The sequence below is a fragment of the Anas acuta genome, chromosome 1, assembly GCF_963932015.1.
Source record: "Anas acuta chromosome 1, bAnaAcu1.1, whole genome shotgun sequence".
NCBI classification, from domain to species: domain Eukaryota; kingdom Metazoa; phylum Chordata; class Aves; order Anseriformes; family Anatidae; genus Anas; species Anas acuta.
This window is the reverse complement of record NC_088979.1, coordinates 148,892,538-148,909,704: the sequence shown is the minus strand read 5'-3', so window position 1 is coordinate 148,909,704 and position 17,167 is coordinate 148,892,538. Positions and strand designations below refer to the sequence as shown.

At 40.6% G+C, this 17,167-nt stretch overlaps 1 protein-coding gene across 2 annotated transcripts; it reads right to left on the bottom strand.

Moving 5' to 3' along the window:
- Window positions 1-481: 481 nt before the first annotated feature.
- FBXO7 (F-box protein 7) lies at window positions 482-12,294 on the bottom strand. Of its 2 annotated transcripts, none has more exons than XM_068664872.1 (9): window positions 12,027-12,294; window positions 10,809-11,109; window positions 8,836-9,063; window positions 7,358-7,499; window positions 6,109-6,192; window positions 4,903-4,995; window positions 3,742-3,918; window positions 3,008-3,045; window positions 482-2,646 (listed from the first exon to the last, which is right to left on the bottom strand). In XM_068664872.1, exons 1-9 carry the CDS (start codon window positions 12,140-12,142, stop codon window positions 2,242-2,244), a joined length of 1,584 nt encoding a protein of 527 aa, XP_068520973.1. In that variant the 5' UTR covers window positions 12,143-12,294; the 3' UTR covers window positions 482-2,241. The 2 variants fall into 2 exon arrangements, with proteins under 2 accessions (XP_068520973.1, XP_068520968.1); XM_068664867.1 differs by having other exon boundaries at window positions 12,021-12,293.
- Between the last annotated feature and the right edge of the window lie 4,873 nt (window positions 12,295-17,167).

Genomic DNA, 17,167 nt, shown 5'->3' with positions numbered 1-17,167 from the left:
AAACTCAACAGTTCAGGATAAGTCAGGTTCCTTTCTCTTTGGCTCACGATGCCTTCACTACGATGTGAAGGAACAAAGAAGAAAATGAAGGAATATCTTCAAGTCACTCATTGGCATATCTGTAACAATGCTGAGTTCATTTCTTCACAAACAAATGTCCAAATGACATAATCCAGGATAAACAGAACCTGTGGCATAAACCTGGGAGACAAATGACCAGGTTGTCTTCATGGCAGAGGGCTCAACTCCACAGCAGCAAGAAGCATGAGCAGCGTGAGCAATGTGGATATCATCAAGGCATTAGTAATGAGTACCTCTAGTACCACAAAATTAATGTGTCATACACAAAGATCATTGTTCCCAGAAATAGCTTAAAAAAAGTGAAGAATAAGTTACAAAATATTTTATCAGTTAAAGTTGTCTGACCTTATCTGAATTTAACGTACGTGTTTCTGAAGAATTCAGCACAAGGACAAAATAGTGCAAGATCCACAGCGTAGACATTCATTTTATTTCTTATAGTCAGTGGAATATAAAGAATCACTGCTAGCTCCAAGATGTCTGACTGTGCACTTTACTTAAGTGAAAAACCCATTGGAACAAGGAAATTCAACCACGTTAGGAAAATGTTAAAAATTAAGGCTAGACTTGGCATCAAATGGGAAGCATTGCCCCCCAGACTCTATAGATATTTATTCTTCACTGTTGGATAAGGGCAGGATTTGCTCTGGTATGCTGTAGCTGTGAAGTAGGAGGGGGGAAAAAAAAAAAGGAAATGCAACTTTTGAGAGCAAAATAAAGTATTATATTTTACTCCCGTGGGAGTTAATAACAAAACTTTCTGACCACACTCGTCAGCTGATTTTATACAAAACAAGATGAGTCACTGAAATATCACCTGGAAAAGCACATAAGTGTTACTGATTAAACAGCTTGTATTTAATAGGAAATGTAATCCATTTCCCTTCTTTGAATTCCAGAAGGATTGTAGAAAATAGTATCAGCTGTCACAACAGTCATCAGTACCATTTTCATTTTCAGAAACAGAGATCAATCCATCTTAAAAAGGAAAAAAAAAAGAAAGAAATGAAAAGTTCTAGCAAAGTTTTGTTAGTTATTCCAGTCTTTAATTGAGCTTCAGCATCAGACTGAAGATCTTATCAGGAGACTTCAACAGTGACTTTGTTAGTTGTTCATTAATTAACAAGACAACACTTGAAAGGTGCTTAAAACAAACTACAATGTTTCCTTCCAGAAAGATTCAATACTGCAGTAATGGAATTAAATGGAACTTACTGCAGTAAAGTAAGTATTAACTCTGTTTCTCCTGCTGCGATCCCATTTCCACTGCAACCAGATCAAGCTGCTTAATTCCTTAACTAGTTAGGCAGGAAGAAAGACTTACTTTTGCACCAATTTTAGTTCACACACAGTAAATGCGGCCATGTACTATAGCTACTTATTTGTAAAGTCAACTTGTTCAACCAAGAAAAACGACAGAAGTCTTGCTGCTGGTTCTTTGTAAAATTGCTCTGCTTCTGTTCAGATTTTAGAGTTGCACTGTAGCATGAGTTTACTCAGTTGTTTGCAAAATGAATTGATTTGTGTTCTAATATATCCATTAAAAAATCCCTTCCCTGTATTCTTTGTGTATTACATAATAACACAAAAATACTTTTTACCTAATAAAAACAAAAGAAAAAAAATGTCATCTTTGGAAAAAAAAAAAAAATAACAAACTATGAACTCACATGTACCATAACAGTGATAGTATCCTATTCTATATGGAACATGGTAGATTTTTTGTTAAGAAAGATTATTAGCCAGGTAGATTTTAAACAAAATATTTTTTCCTGGCAAATTAATAAAACTTTTCAAATAAGACAGACAAAGATAGGATTTGCATTTAAAGTGCTTTTTATCTGATGCAGCAAGTATTTGGCCAGTATCCTTCTGGTCTCTAAGTAGCACTTCACAGATGACTAAAGAGGAGGAGGAGGGCAGAGAACAGCATTAATTGTTCTAACTCATAGCTCTTCTTGAAACAGATGTTAGTGCCAGGTGCTGCAGTGTTACCAGAACATAAACAAACCCTGACTTTGGTGTCAAAACAGTATCATGCACACAAGTCCTTCCAACAATCTGAAGAGAAGGCAGATTTTAGTGCCTGCATTTTGCAACCTCCTGCAGTTAGAAAGCAAGCTCAGGAATTAGAAAATTCACTGAAGGAGAAAGCAGCAGTCAAATGAACGCACGGCGAATGTCCATGGGGCGGCCCCGGCTGGGTCTAGGTGGAAACCTGTCAGTGGGTCCAGCTCGTCCTGGAAGTGTAGGGTTTGCTCCAGGCAAGGAACCAATGGGGTCAAAATGTGGTCTGAATGGAGGAAACTGGCCTGGTGCTTCCCCTGGACCAGGAATAAGCGAGTTAATTGGGTCTCCAACGTACGGAAGCGTTGGTCTCTCATCGTATTCTCCACCAATGATCGTGGGGGGGTAGATTGGGTTTGATGGGAAGGGGTTGGGAGGAAAGGGACTAGGATAAAACGGGTTGGGATGAAAGGGAATTGGATGAGGTGTAGGGGGCAGAAACATCATGTGCCTCCATCTCAAGGCCTCCTTCTTCTGTTTCAACTTTTTCTTGTATAGCTGCAGACAGAAACAAAGGTATTTTATGGTCTAGAAGCACTTCGTGTTTCATCTTCAGCACTCGCATTCAGTTCTTCAATTCTCAGAAAAGAACTCCTCTTCATTCTTAAAACCCAGAACTGCAGTCACTCTGCCTGCCAAAGACTAATCACATGTCTGAAAGGCCTGTAACCTGCAATTTGTGCGTGCACTGTCACTCACTGATGCTGTTTTCTCCTACTCTGATCAAACTCAATGTGTGTGCACAGGCCACCACACTTAAAATAAAACTTAAGACTACAGCCTCCCCAGGTCAATGCTTTAGCCTCAAATTATCCTGTGTAGACTATTCTCAAAGAGATTATATCAAGAAGTCACCTACTTCTTTCCAGTCTGTGTCACGAGGCCTTGCAATAGGATCTGCAAGAGAAGCAAAAAAAATTAAAATGAGCAATCCCTTTTAAGTAGCATTCATGACAAGGATGCCCCATTTTGTGGGAACTTGCAGGAGGAGATGAAAAAACACTTGGTCAATACATTTTTATATATAATGTGGCTTAAAAAAGATAATGTGGCTTTAAAAAGAATTAAGCTCCAGGACCATCCAGTAGGTAAGCTGCTCATACACCCATTCTATGTAAGGCATCATCTCAAAACTTAGTAAGATATCCCAGAAACACCATTCCCATCTTTGGAAAAATAAGGTTATCTAGGAAAGTACTATCAGAAATCAATCTCTTATAGCAATCTCTTATAAGGGACTGCTGGAAGGAATATCCCTTCCCTCTACTCTCTAGTATCTGCAATAGCCAGTGCACTGAACTACCCAGGGAAACAGGTGAAAAAAAATACTAAGGTCTGTACCACATAATGGCCAAAACTATATAATCCATGAGAAATGAGTCTGCATACTACCACCATTTTTCAAGGCAGAAAACAGCATATCCACCTGAATTACCCCTGACCAACTGTACTGGTTAGTATTGTAAAAGACTCTACTTCCTCCCAGCATTTAAAAAACAGAAGTGGTTCCTTAAGGAGCCTCTTGACAAAATCTGTCAGACGTAATCCCTCTGTTCTCGTGAGAATTAGAGAAAACATGCATCTCAACATTACCTCGGAAATCTCGCAAGTACATAAACCTCCACAGAAGCTGATCATTTGAAGCTGCATAAAGATCCCGGCAAACAGCAGACAGAGAGATGAGCGAACGGACATCCAGAAGTCTGAAGATCCGAAGCTTCAGCTCAAGAGGAAGGACCACTAACCCAAAAACATCTGGCAAGTTCAGTGCTACGAAGTGGAGGAAATAGAAGCATTACCTAAATGGTGCAGAGCTTACTCTGAAGACTCTAAAGAAAGGAAGGACATTAGAACTTTTCCCTTCAATCATTTCCCTTTGATGCCTCATTAAATGACTTTTCTCAGAAAGTGTTGTGATGCGACTTCTTATAAAACAAATGTTTCCCAACTCTCAGTACATTTATAGAGTGCACAAAATAGGGCAAATGACATTTTATACTGCACACCACTGTCCACTGCGAGCCTAAGAAACACACCACATGCCTAACTATGTTTACAGGCTACAGAACAAAGGCTGGAATAGGTAAAGGAAAAAAAATCTGCCCAATTTCAGGAGTCCACAAAAAAATCAAATTAAATATAGAGCATGTTTCACATAAAGCCTTCCTGCACTGAAGTATACAGGGAATCCCATTGTGTCTTCAGAATACAAAGCTGAATCTTTTATGGCAATACCTATACGCTGAAAGCCCAGTTTCCTAATGCTTCACTAACACCAGCTAGGGTTACTTCTTCCATCCTTTCCAAGCTCTCAATGACCACTTACTAAGGAGATCATTCCAGTGGTTTGACTTCCAAATACGATGCTATACAAAGCATCGTATATGCTTTGACAAAGAAATAGATCAAAACTACAAAACCACAGCCACAAAGTTATTGTGGTGTGATTTTCTCATCACCAAGTATGAAGAACAGCCATTCCATCTCAATCTTTTAAGTGAGACTAGAAAGGACTTTTTGTCTTTACAAAGCAAAACCAGGAAATTGTCATCACATGAGCATTTTTTGAAACACAGTCTAAATAAATTAGGTTAACCTTTGTATAAATTATTTATTCTTATTCTCTATGTACTACCACTGAACAGCTGTTTCAAGCTTTTTTACCACTTTTCCTTTTAAAGCTTTGGATAGACACACACCCCTTCCTTCCATCCTCAAAAATGAAGCACTGTATTGTAAATATTTTTTCCTCACCTTGTCGGGCAGCAGCCAGAAGAGAGTAAACCAGCTGGTCTTTAAAGAGACGAGATAATTTCTGAAGGTCTTTGTAAACACCCGCAACCTTTTCTATCAAAGCAGAGAGAGAAAAAGCTCAACTTCAGCAGGTTAGAATGCAACGATTATACAAGAGCAGGAAAACTACTGTTTTCTTATAAACAGAACCGTGCTTTGCTTGCAGTCTTGATGGGAACACATCTGCAGCTAGTATGTTACAACCGTGGAATGAAGTCAAGAAACTACAGGCCATTTCCATGCTAAAGCTAGTCTTTCCTTTGGCTTGAAAAAGCACCACTAAGAGAAATATCTGAGTTTTTCAAAAACAAACTGGCTCCCAAGCTTTCAGCACTTCTTTTCCTGGATTTCAAAGCCCATAGGCAGCATGCACCTATGTTGTAAAAGCCTGCAACATTCACTTCTCTGACAGGAATGTTTTCCCATTCTGTTCTCTGAAGAAATGATAGCCAGAAGACTGTACCATTATCTTGGACACGTTTCAGCACTCAGTTACTCTTCTACAGCCTTCTGACTAGCCTCATAAATCAGGGACTGGGGATCTGAGGACACAGTGTACGACACTGAGTCAGCCTCAACTGGCAACAAAGAGGTTCATTAATGCTTCATAAAACAAAAGGCTAGTCAGGCTACTCTGCTGACAAAGGATCTATATCCATCTGTCCAACCCAACCTTAGTACTCCTCTGATTTTGGCATCCTGGAGAGAGCTATGCAGTCAGCACATATTTTCTAACAAAAATACAACAGTGATAGCACCACAGCAAGACTGTAGGTACTGTCAGTCTCTGAAGTCCTGAAATATGAGGCAGAAAGAGGGTACAGTCCAGCATTGCTGCCTCAGAGATCCACACATAAATTCAGGACTTTATAAGTAAGAGGCATATGGGCCAAAGGATGACTCAGGCTTTGCAAAGTCCTTTACTTACTCAGTGAATCCAAGAAATTCAAATTGTTTTAGCAGCAAAATACAAGGAAATGGCTACACGCTGAATTCCTTCTATCAAAAAGCAGCAGCCCGTTTAAACGATGACCACATTTTTATTCTTTCTTGCTATTTTTTACCACTTCAGTCTTAAACTGAAGAATATCCTTAACCACTGTGTTACCTGTGTTACTCTACTCCCTTACTCTTCAGTTTACCGTTAGTATCATAGCTCAAGCATACCTGGTTCCTGAAAGCAAACAAAGGACGCAGGCAGTAGCTGTATTCTCTTCACACCTTTAATCTCTTTGTTGATTTTTAATGTTGCTGCAAATATAAAAAGAAAATCAAAATTGAAAACATATTGAGATGACAAAGACCACTTTATTATCGCCTTACTCTCAGAAGGTGTTTTACTTTACTCCCTTACCAACTCCCCTCAAGAAAAATACCAAATGGCTTCAAGCAGCTAGATAAATAAGAGTTTCAGAAAAATAAACTGGAACTTAAAATGGTAAAGAAAAAAAAATATCTTAGTGAAAAAAAACAAGCATTTTCTTCAACAATTCTATCACATGGAAATAAATGCAACACACCTAGAAGGGGTACACACAGCAAGCCATTATTACAACCCAGTCATTAAAAAAATTAACTCAAATGCTATAAATTCTAGAAGAAGATTCAAGAGTCTTACTATGTGAACACTAAGACAGTGTTGCAACTACTATGAATATAAAGCTAACCGGACTTGGTTAAAACATTTGATTGTAATTTCAGAAAGCAAACTGTGTACATGTTCTGAGAATACGTTACGTGCTTACACAAACTGGCATAAGCAGCCACATGTTTAATAAGAAAGCCTACAAATTTTAATCAAAGGTATCTTGAGTTAAAATCAAGCTCCTTTTTTTTTTTTTTTTGAAAAAGATGGAATTACTCAAATGCTAAATAAAATATGAAAAAAGAAAAAAAACACATCAAGCGATAAGGAAGTTGCTTAGACTTCCCTAAATTTTCTGTATCGAATAAATGCAGTTTTTGAGACCACAGTTAGACTGTTAACATGCTTCAAGAAAGATTACACATCAAAACTATTATGTAGTCCACGAGTTGTTTATAAGTCTTGTAAAGAACATAAGACCAAACAAAACGTAGCTGGAGCAAATCTCCCTCTTTTTAGTCTTTGCTAATGTATAAGACAGTTCCTATGAAATGAAACACATAAAACAGGATTTTTACAACATTACAATGAAAAGACCAGTTGAATCCCCCAAGCACTGATCTGTTCTGTAGAGAGGGAGGGAAAAAGCTAATACTGAGACAATAAATGTCAAAAATTTTCAGCGTCATGAAGTGGTACCTCACCTCATCAATCTGGAAAATCAAGTTATGGTTCCAAAGAGGGTGTAAGGAAGTATGTAAGAGTTTTATCTTGCTAAACAATGGTGATATTTAACGATGCGTATTCAGGATGAAAACTTGACCAACTTACCATTAATAGCAACAAGGTCTCCCAAAGGCACACAAGTCAAACCAGCAGAACCTTCTTCACAAAGGGGATGTGTGTACTGTAGCTTATAAACACCATTCCCTCTCCATTTCTCTGGCATAGATACTGCCTTAGCTTCTGTCCCCTAAAAATATACAGAGATAATACCGCCATACATCACAAGTGGAAGAAGAGGACTAGAAGTTTGAAAATTCCAGAATTATGCTTGAAATTTAAATCTTAGTTTAGCCCCAATCTGTGTTATGATACAGTCTATAACTGCATGAGTATATACTGTTTTCCCCAAGATAATACAAGGAAATGTTTAGTGTTTTTTGTCCTGTCCCAGTTTCTGACAGAGAAGGTTTTCAATATACAGACTTGCACCTATTTCTCTGAGATCTGTACTTCACTCTGTCATTTATTCCTGCATTCTGACAACTCCTGAATATATGTTAATTTGTGCATGAGAAACACGTTACTGCACCTGTTCCATGAACTTACAATCTCTGACAGGACTTGAAGAATCATAGCTTGAAATCAACTTTAAAATCTCAGTGGATTAACAACTTTCCTTTCAATTTCAGTATGAAAACGCTCAGACTCCCATAGGGAGATACAACATAACCACAACTACAAGCAGACTCTCTCCTCTTAAATTTGCAGGAAAATTATTCCATATTTCCAAGCCTATTGATTAATTAGGCTTAAACTATTCCCAGTAGCAAATGTATTCTTCAGATAGTATTTCAGGCTATGGGAATAGTTAACTTAGCAGATTTATTAAATGGTACTGGTCAACCAGACACCTAAACTGATTCCATACACACACTTAGCACTGCAAAGAAAATCAGGAGACTTAAACCACCTCCACAGATTGCAAGTCTTACCTTGCATGTTCAGTCACACACACTAGTAAACACATAATGCTAGTCTGAAAATCTGAAAAGGTGAATTCATACACTGTATAGTGTCAGTGCCATAAGGTACTCAAGTTTTGAGTTTGATACCTCGATATGTTAGCGGAACCAAAGCCTAACTGAACGCAGTTGAGTTAATACAAGTTAGGTGACAATACCTGGGCAGACCTAGGCCTTGTCAGCCACCATTTGAACTGAATCCTATTGAGATGATGCTGATATTGAAGACAGCATTACAATGAAGTGCTACAATCCAAGAACATCTGAACAAACTCATCAGTATAAAGCTGAAATGGGAGGTTACCAGCTGGGTCCTGGTGAGGATGTGGACCGAAAGGAACACGGAGGCAGGCCTCTTTTTTCACACCTAAAAGCTGCTCTAGTCTTTGCCCTTAAGCCATACTGCTCAGGCAAATAAGACAAGGTGATACTTCAGCAGCTGCTGACTGACATACAAAGCCCAATGTGGATCTTCAGAGGCATCTTGTATCATACATTCTTGTGATGTTCTGCAGCTTACTCACACTGACCAGGAAGTTTCTCTTTTGGTGGTGCACTCACCTGTGGTACGTAGCCTGTCTCCATCATGAGCAGATGTACTAGAACGATCAAAGCATCGGCGGCACTGGTACACTCAGCAGAAAGGTAGAGCATCTCTAAGGAATGTGGTATCTCACCATCAGCGGCTTCACTGCACAGCATGGGTTCGGAGGGATAGGAGCCTGTACCTTCCTCCAGATCGACATCCTCTGGGACTAATCCAGAAGGAAACTCTATGCTGGATCCTGCCTTCAAGGGATAGCAAAAGACATATACATTCAGAAATTTACACCTCTAAATACATCAGTATTATTTACCTGCTTACCATAGTCTTCATGGGCCCCAAGTCTACACTACAGATTTCCCATGCAACTTTCACAGACTCATTTCATCTACATTTTCTAGAATCCCAGCTGAAGACTGGGATTTGGAGACTAGGATTACACACGTAACCTTTGTCTTTTTTTAGTACTTATAATGTAAGCCCTTTGTAAAAAAGTCAGTCATTTTATTTCATATAGTACTTGAAGACAAATTGGTAACATAACGAACCTTCACCAGAATTCTTTTAACATATACTGGAATAATTTAGTCACTGGGGTACACCAACATGCATAGCGTGTAAAGAGATTATTTTAGACTCCTTAAAAATACAATAGGCTTATACAGCTGAAAAAAAAATACCAATAGAACAACTAAGGAAGGCTGTGGTTTTGTTGGGCTTCTTTTCTCCCACCAAAATCACACCATGTTATTACGTAACTTTATAAAACTACCTACAAACTAAAAAAAGCAGTGAATTAAAACCATGGCTGGATTTATCTATGGGAAGAGGACGAAAAAGGGAAAAAAGAGCCTGAAGGAGCTGTAGCTATTTCTCTCCCACATGCATGTTCAATGGCACAAGACACCTTTATGTTTTTACAAGAGGCGTGACCATCCACCCAGGGAGCTTCCTGCCTCTCATTAAGAACAATGCACATAGGCCCCATTAAAAACAGTTTTGCAGATTTCTACAGCTGTACTTTAATGATGCATAGCTGCTTGGACACCTTTCTGTAACTGTAGTTTTGGAGGAAGATGTAAGAATTTTTTTACATTTGAAAAATGAAATAAATGATAGATTTCTGCAGAGCTAAAGATGGCCTGACCAACAGGTAAGGACCATGTATGCCCACAGCACCATGTGCAAAGGGCATACTGCTCCTGTGACAATGGTCCAACTACATTTACTTTCACTACTTACAATTCTTTTCATCCTAAATCTTAACTCTTATACTTCGAAACAAAATTTTTGTAAGTATGCTTAGCAATATTCTTTGTATAAAAGCTGTAGCAAGGGACATTTTGTCTTAAACATTTATTTCAAAACAAAGAATTAATTGCTTTTAAAAGAATGATCAGCTTCTCTAGCTCCTGCCTAACAGGGACATAATCACGTAACGAGATAGGCACCAAGCACTGTGGCACCTACAGAGTTTCTTCCAGAAAGCCTCCTTTCACCTTAGGACCCAGCAGCTGGTGGGTGAAGTTACCTGCTTAACTATTATATATACTGTAACACAGGAAACAAACCACTGAATAACATACAAAAAATGTGCGTATTAACTGCAACAAGTATATGGGGTCATACAGATGTACACCTTTCTTCTCAGAAAGAGCAGTCATTGGAACAGGTTGCCCAGGGATGTGGTAGCATCACCATCCCTGGGTGTGTTTAAGGAGAGGTTGGTGCTTAGGGACATGGCTTAGTGGGTGACATTGGTGGTAGGGGGATGGTTGGACTAGATGATCTTGGAGGTCTTTTCCCAACATTGATGATTCCATGAAGCACATGGCAGGAGATGTCTCAGCAACATAACCTCCACACACAAGAAATACAGGCAGGCCTCTCATTCCATAACATCCAAATCACAGGGAACTTACAACCCATGAGAAAGGAATCGTGCACTTTGCAAACATGCACGATTTGCTTTGCATGGTACAGGCCTTACCCTGTCATCATTACTTTGAACTTCCTCTTGAGCTTTCTGGTTGGCAGACTGTCCATCCTGCCTTTCTTCTTTTGGACTGTCGGCCTGACTTCTGCTGGGGATCACGGTGGACGTCTCATGACCATTCTGAAGTGTGGGAGGATTAGAAGATGAGGGAGGAGGTAGGCTGGGCTTGGCATCTTTTTCTTCTAGCAATAAACATATCAAATCACCAGGAACAATCCCATATGAAGCCAAAGTCTTCTCATCTTCTGTAAGAGCATCTTTGCTGTTCAACGTTATTGAAAACTCTGTATCAGAACTGCAAAATAATAGGAAAAAAAATGAAATGCGTTTGGCTCCGTTTGGGTATGAGAGGTAACAGAGCGGTATAGTTAGGAACACGTATCGCATACTACGATAGTTCTATTCCATGGGTTTTAATGCATTTATAGTTAGTAAGACACAAAGGGAAAAGTGATAAAAGATTACTTTGTGATTTTTTTTCTCCTATTTTTCTCCCCAAGTACATTTTAAGTAGCTGTGGCTGCTTGGGAAGCCCAGCGGTGCCTACCGCAACCACTCATACAGCGGTTATGAAGGAGAGCAAACAGGTGCGCTCCAGACCAGAAGATACCAAACTTTGCAAAACAAACTTTATCTTGTTTTTACATAACCTTGGCCGGGTGTATATTTAGCGCTGCTGACTCAACCCCCTGGCTATCCGATTAAGCACCAAAACTTGTTTCAAACCCAGCAGCCGCTCTCTAGCGCGCTAGTTACAAACGAAGACAGCGAAAAGGGCTCCTTTAAAGGAAGCGATTACAACAAGAAAACCGACATAAAGGGAGCTGGTCAGCATGAGGGCACCACGTATAAAATGCCTGCTGAGGTACCACAGCCTGCCAGCGCCTGGTCCCCACAGAGAGGCTGAGCCTTAAAACCCCGCAAAACCCGCCCCCAAACAAGCCACTTCCACACACACGTCTTCAATGGATTCAACAGACTTTATTACAAACACCGCCAAGACTTCCTCACACTTTAAACTTTTTTATTTTAATAAAACCCAGAGACCCCTCCAACCCCCCCCCCCCCAGCCCGCCCCACGACGAGCCCCACAGCGGGCGGCAGCGCCACCGCAGGGGGGATATACCCCAACCCTCCCCCTCCACCCCACAATGGTACAGCCCCACCTCCCCCCGCCCCTCCGCGGGGTGGTTCGCTCCGCGCTACCTGTACCCCCAGGCGGGCAGCAGGGCCCGGCACAGCTGCGCGCGCAGCTCCCCCAGCGTTGGCTCCGCCCCCGGCAGCTCCAGCGGCGCCGTCCGCTTCTGCAGCCGCACGCGCAGCTTCATGGCGGCGGCGGCACCGGCACCGGGCGCTGCGAGAGCGGCCCCGCCGAGCTCCGGGTGGCGGCGGCGGGCGTGAGGGTTGCCGGGCCGCCGCCGCCTTGGCTTGGTTGGCGCCGCGCCGCCGCGCCCCGCCCCGCCCGGGACCGCCCTCAGGGCGCTGCTCGGGTTGCTGCGCATGCGCCGCGCTGAGGGGCGGCCGTTGGGGCCCTCAGCGAGGGGGGTGGGGGGGGGTTGGTCGTCAGCTGAGGTGTTTTTTTTTTTTGTTTTTCTTCTTTTCGGTTCAATACCGCGTTGGGTGTTGTCTGTAAGAATAAAAATCTCAACGAGGGCTTGTTGTTTGCTGTGTGGTGCGCTCTGGGGGGGAAGTTCTTGGGAACAGGTGGCAGGGGAAGGGCTGAGGGAGGGTACAGCCGTCAGAGCGCGTCCCGTTATAAAGGGACTCGTAATTCCTTCATATTTTCCTTATCACATCAGATCTAACGCCTTAGCACCTGCGCCCGAATAATACTAACACAAATACGAAGTGTAGCAGACTTTACTATGTTGGCGTTAGTTGCACTTCAGCTGAAGTTTTCAGACTTGAAGAAAGGCATCTCCCTGCACCTGATACTACTTTTTGTTAAGAGTATTCCGTTTCACCTGGAAATACTCGCTTGGCAGAAAGTTGGTGGAAAAAATGTAAAGGGCACAATATTCAAGTTTGTACTTAGTTTGAAGAATCATATTAAATGGAAGACTGAGTTCCAAGTAACTTGAATAATGCTTATTCTTAGATGATCGTGATTTTTCCTTCCAACAGCACAATTAACTCACCTGCATTTCTCCACACGCGGAATGAGTACTACAAGGTGCAGGAAAATCATGCTTTGTAGGAATATAATATTTAAATAACAGTAGGCAAAGTGAACTTGAAAGACGTAGCTTGCACAGCTCCCATCAAGTGCAGTTTCTTGTATCATTTTACCTTTCTTAATTTCATGGCTACAGGAATGGCCCTGTCTCTGTTCTTTCAGCACGTATGAGGCCAGTCAGAAAGAGGAGAATCAAACTTGTGAAATTCTGTTCTGGGCTACAAGCCAAATCTCATGGCACTCTATGTAAACATGGTCATCCAACCCAGGTAAATAGTTATATTTCATTAAGATTTTGGTGTCAAATACCTATAAAACTGGAGGGCAGCCATTTTTGTTTTCAGCATGTCAATAAAGTTCTGAATAAAAAGGACATGCTTGTATTGATGATGAAAGGTAAAGACACTACCAAAATGAAAGAATACCACTCACTGCACCGTGAAAGAGCTGATGCTAGTTACATTTATCTTCATCTTACATACCATGCCCACAACTGCGAGCATTAAAACAGGTGATAGTTCTTAAGAAGCTGGATGCATCTGTTGCCACTAGCCCAGTTTCAGACATATTTATGCAGTAATAAAATGGGGCTGCATCCTGGATAAACCCCAGAAGGATATGCTGCTGTGGCAGAGATGTGGGAAACTGGAAGGAAGTGGGAAAGGCAGGGACAAAAAAGGACAGAAAAAAAGAATGTCTGAGGATTGATCATGAGCACCATGCCTGTCAAAAACTGCTTTCCTCTGTCCTAGAGAGGGCTGACTCCAAAATGATTCATGCTCCTGCTTCAACACTGTGACCATTTTCTAGTGGCCGTGGCATCCTGCTCTGTTTTGCCATTCTGTGTTGTCCATGTCTCAGTCACCTCCTGTGTTCCCACTGGCTCCATGACAGCTCTGTCTGTGCTCTTTAGAAAGAAGAGAGAAGGCTTCCCTACTTTGAGAAATGCTCATGGATACAGTTGTGATGTTTTCAGCAAAAGCACCATTTTAGTAGCTTGAACAAGCTAAAGGAGTTGTGTGAAGTAAGATGGTTCAGTTTCTCAAGACCTGGCTGTATTAATCATTAGGTAACCAGATATACCAGTTACAAATGAGCATTTCTGCTGACTTTCTGCTAAATTTCCCTTTGAATTTCATGAGTCATGCCACAGTGTAAGGTTCAGACATGCTCTGCACACAGCAGTAAATAGAAAACAGGAAAAACTGAGAAACAATCATGTTAAAAGACTAAAACATTTTGCATAGCTTCCAAGTTTGCCTGTGCCAATTTCAAATGACCAAGAACCACCATCTTATTTTTGTACTCACACATCCTTTTAAAAGGGGTGTTACTTGATGAGTAATATTTTTCTCCACCATTTTGGTTTTCTTTTGTCTCCATCTATTGGGGAAAGATTTCCAATGGTCAGGTATGAAGTTGACATCAGGCTGGGAAAGGCAGTCTGCAAAAATAGTATAAGAAATCTGTGTACTTACAAGTTTGAAGAAATGGTTGTATACAGAAGAGTTTTGGCTTTCAGCATGGTTCACCCTTATCAGAAATGATGACTTTTTTTTAGTCAAATTAATTTGAAAAGACTATATGATATGGTGACAAAAGAAAGTTCTTTGTCAGCATGAAGTAGGTTAAGAGACAACATTGGTTTCTCAACTCAAAGTACTTTATCTAGTTGTTTTTTTTTTTCCTCACATGGTCAGCATAAAAAGTAATAGAAACCATTTCACCAAAGAACTATTGAGAGTCCTAATGGTAACATTTCTCTTGAGAAATTTTAAACTTAATATAGCTGCAGTCCTGTTGACCTGCAGTCAGCTTCCCATGGCAAGGGAGGACTATAAAAAGTAAAGGTCTCTTTGGTTCAACTAAATACCTCATGGAATATTTTTATTTTTTTCTGAAAGCTGAGTGCAGTAGTAAAGCTCTGAACCAGTGGACCTTTTCCATTGTTTTTCTTTCTGTATTTGCCAATACAAAGAGTGCCTTTTATAAGATGTATAAATATATATACGTGCATATGTATTAACCCTTACAACACTGGTGGTTTTTATGACTAGGGCCACATTAAAAGATGGCAGAGATGGTAGGATGAGCAGAAGGGCATGGAGACTGCAGTGTCATCAGATTTGTGAAAGTCCAAAGTACCATTTTGAGTTTGTCACGGGGGAAGGAGGTTCAAATCAAAGCCAGGGGCAAGAACCTCCTAGCTTCTTGTGGCTTGATGGTGGCCAACTTTACTCCTAAAAGGTATATTAAAGTATCAGAAGTACTATATGATTTATGTTGCTTTCCATCATCATTCTTGCCTGAAGATCAAAGGACTCCTTTGCTAGAGGCAATAAAAAAATTGTCAGAGATGTCTGAATCAGGAATATCCTGCAGGATTTCTTCTGCCAGCAGTCATCCAGCTGGCTGCTGCACTGCCTTTTCTCTAATGCTGTCAGCAATGACGTGGGAACCTTAGGCTGGTGAGGGACCTCCTGAGTCACAGAATATATTATTCTCTTAGGTATCTTAGGTAATCATATTATAGATAATTCTTGATAAAATTATCAATAAAATCTTTCACTCTTTCTTCATAGATCAGACTCTACCTCTCAAAAGCGCATTAGAGCTTTTTTCTTTTCTTTTTCACTTCTGAACTCCTTTGTACATGGCAAATTTTTTTTTGAAGTAACATCTTAGAGGCAGAGTTTGATATCTTTGCATTAGCAGACAAAAATCACATTTCATTGGGTCATAGTAGCAGGCTTCTTCACCCACAGAGGAAGATTGTCACAGGAAGATTACCTTTGTCTTGTGAAGAACACGAGTCAGGTTTTTCTTACTGAGATCGCTGCACGTACTTTCTAGGAGTCTGTGGCGACTTCTTATGGGATTGCAATTTATATAAAACCAGGGTAGAGGCTGCACAGGCTTAGAGGGAGCACCTCATCATGCTGTCAGCTCCACAAGTAATTGAATAGGTAATATTTTTTAGAGTTATTTATTCTTTCTATTGCAGTTGATTTCATAGGCTTTTGTGATGGTCAGGACCCGTTGCGCCAAACATAACACCACCTGAGATGGCTCTGTTCTTGCTCCAAATATTTGTAAAAGAGCCTCATAATTGAGCCAAACAACTGGAAGGAAAGCAGAGAAGAAAACTTAGACCTACTCAAATGCTAGATTGGGGTCTGAGTCTGGGCAGATCCCAGATATCCATGCCTGCTGCATTCCTTTTCAACATAGCCGTATTTCTTACTCCTCCCCTTTTTCTTGGGGACCAGCTTACAAGCACCCCTGCAGTTCTTAGCCAAAATGGCAGTGTGCAGAGCGCAGCAGTGCTATGATTAGAGCACCAAGTTTTTTAATAAATGGACTTTGGTAAAAATAAATCAAGTGGTTCTGGCTCGGGTACTAGGATAGGACAGTCAGAGAAGTCAGGAATTTGAATTAAATGGATTCAAACGGTGGAACGTGTGTATTTGTTTTCCATCAGCTCATAAGATGACTGCCCATCAACATAGTTATCCATCATTATTATCAAATTAGTTCTGTGTGAGTACTGCAGCTATGTTTTTTTTTTATTTTGTGGCTTGGCACAGATTAAGTTCTCTGACAGCTCCACTCCGAGGCTTTGCTGTGGCTGTAGAGAGCAGAAGATCACCTGTTTTTATGTAATTTAGCAAACTTCAGTCTCTGTCATTTTCTGGTTTCTTTAAGCATTACAGCCAATCTCTCTTTCCCATTAACCATATAAATTGTGTATTCCTTTTCCCTCAGGTAATCTTCCATATGGGATATCAGTGAATAGGAAGGGTTAAAACCGTGAAGCTATTGAGTCCTTTTTGATTTGATATTGCAGGGTGAGCTGCAGAAAGCCTACCTGTTCTTCAGCATGCAGCAGAGTAACAATGGAGCAAGGAAGAAACTGAAATATGCAACCCCAGTTCTGTGCTAACAGCAGGGATATTTGTGAAACTAAATGTTCTTTCTGGAGTGCAGGTTGGGTATATACTATACTTACTGTCATATTTGAGAACTGTTTGTCTCGTGTTTCTTAACTATTGAGACTTCTTTCCTGAATTTTTGGAAGTGAAAGAAATTCTTCTGTGAGCACACTGTGGACTGCAACTGGATTGTTTGTGATGGACCAAGACAGGACATTGACAAAACTCTTTTTCAGAGAGATTCT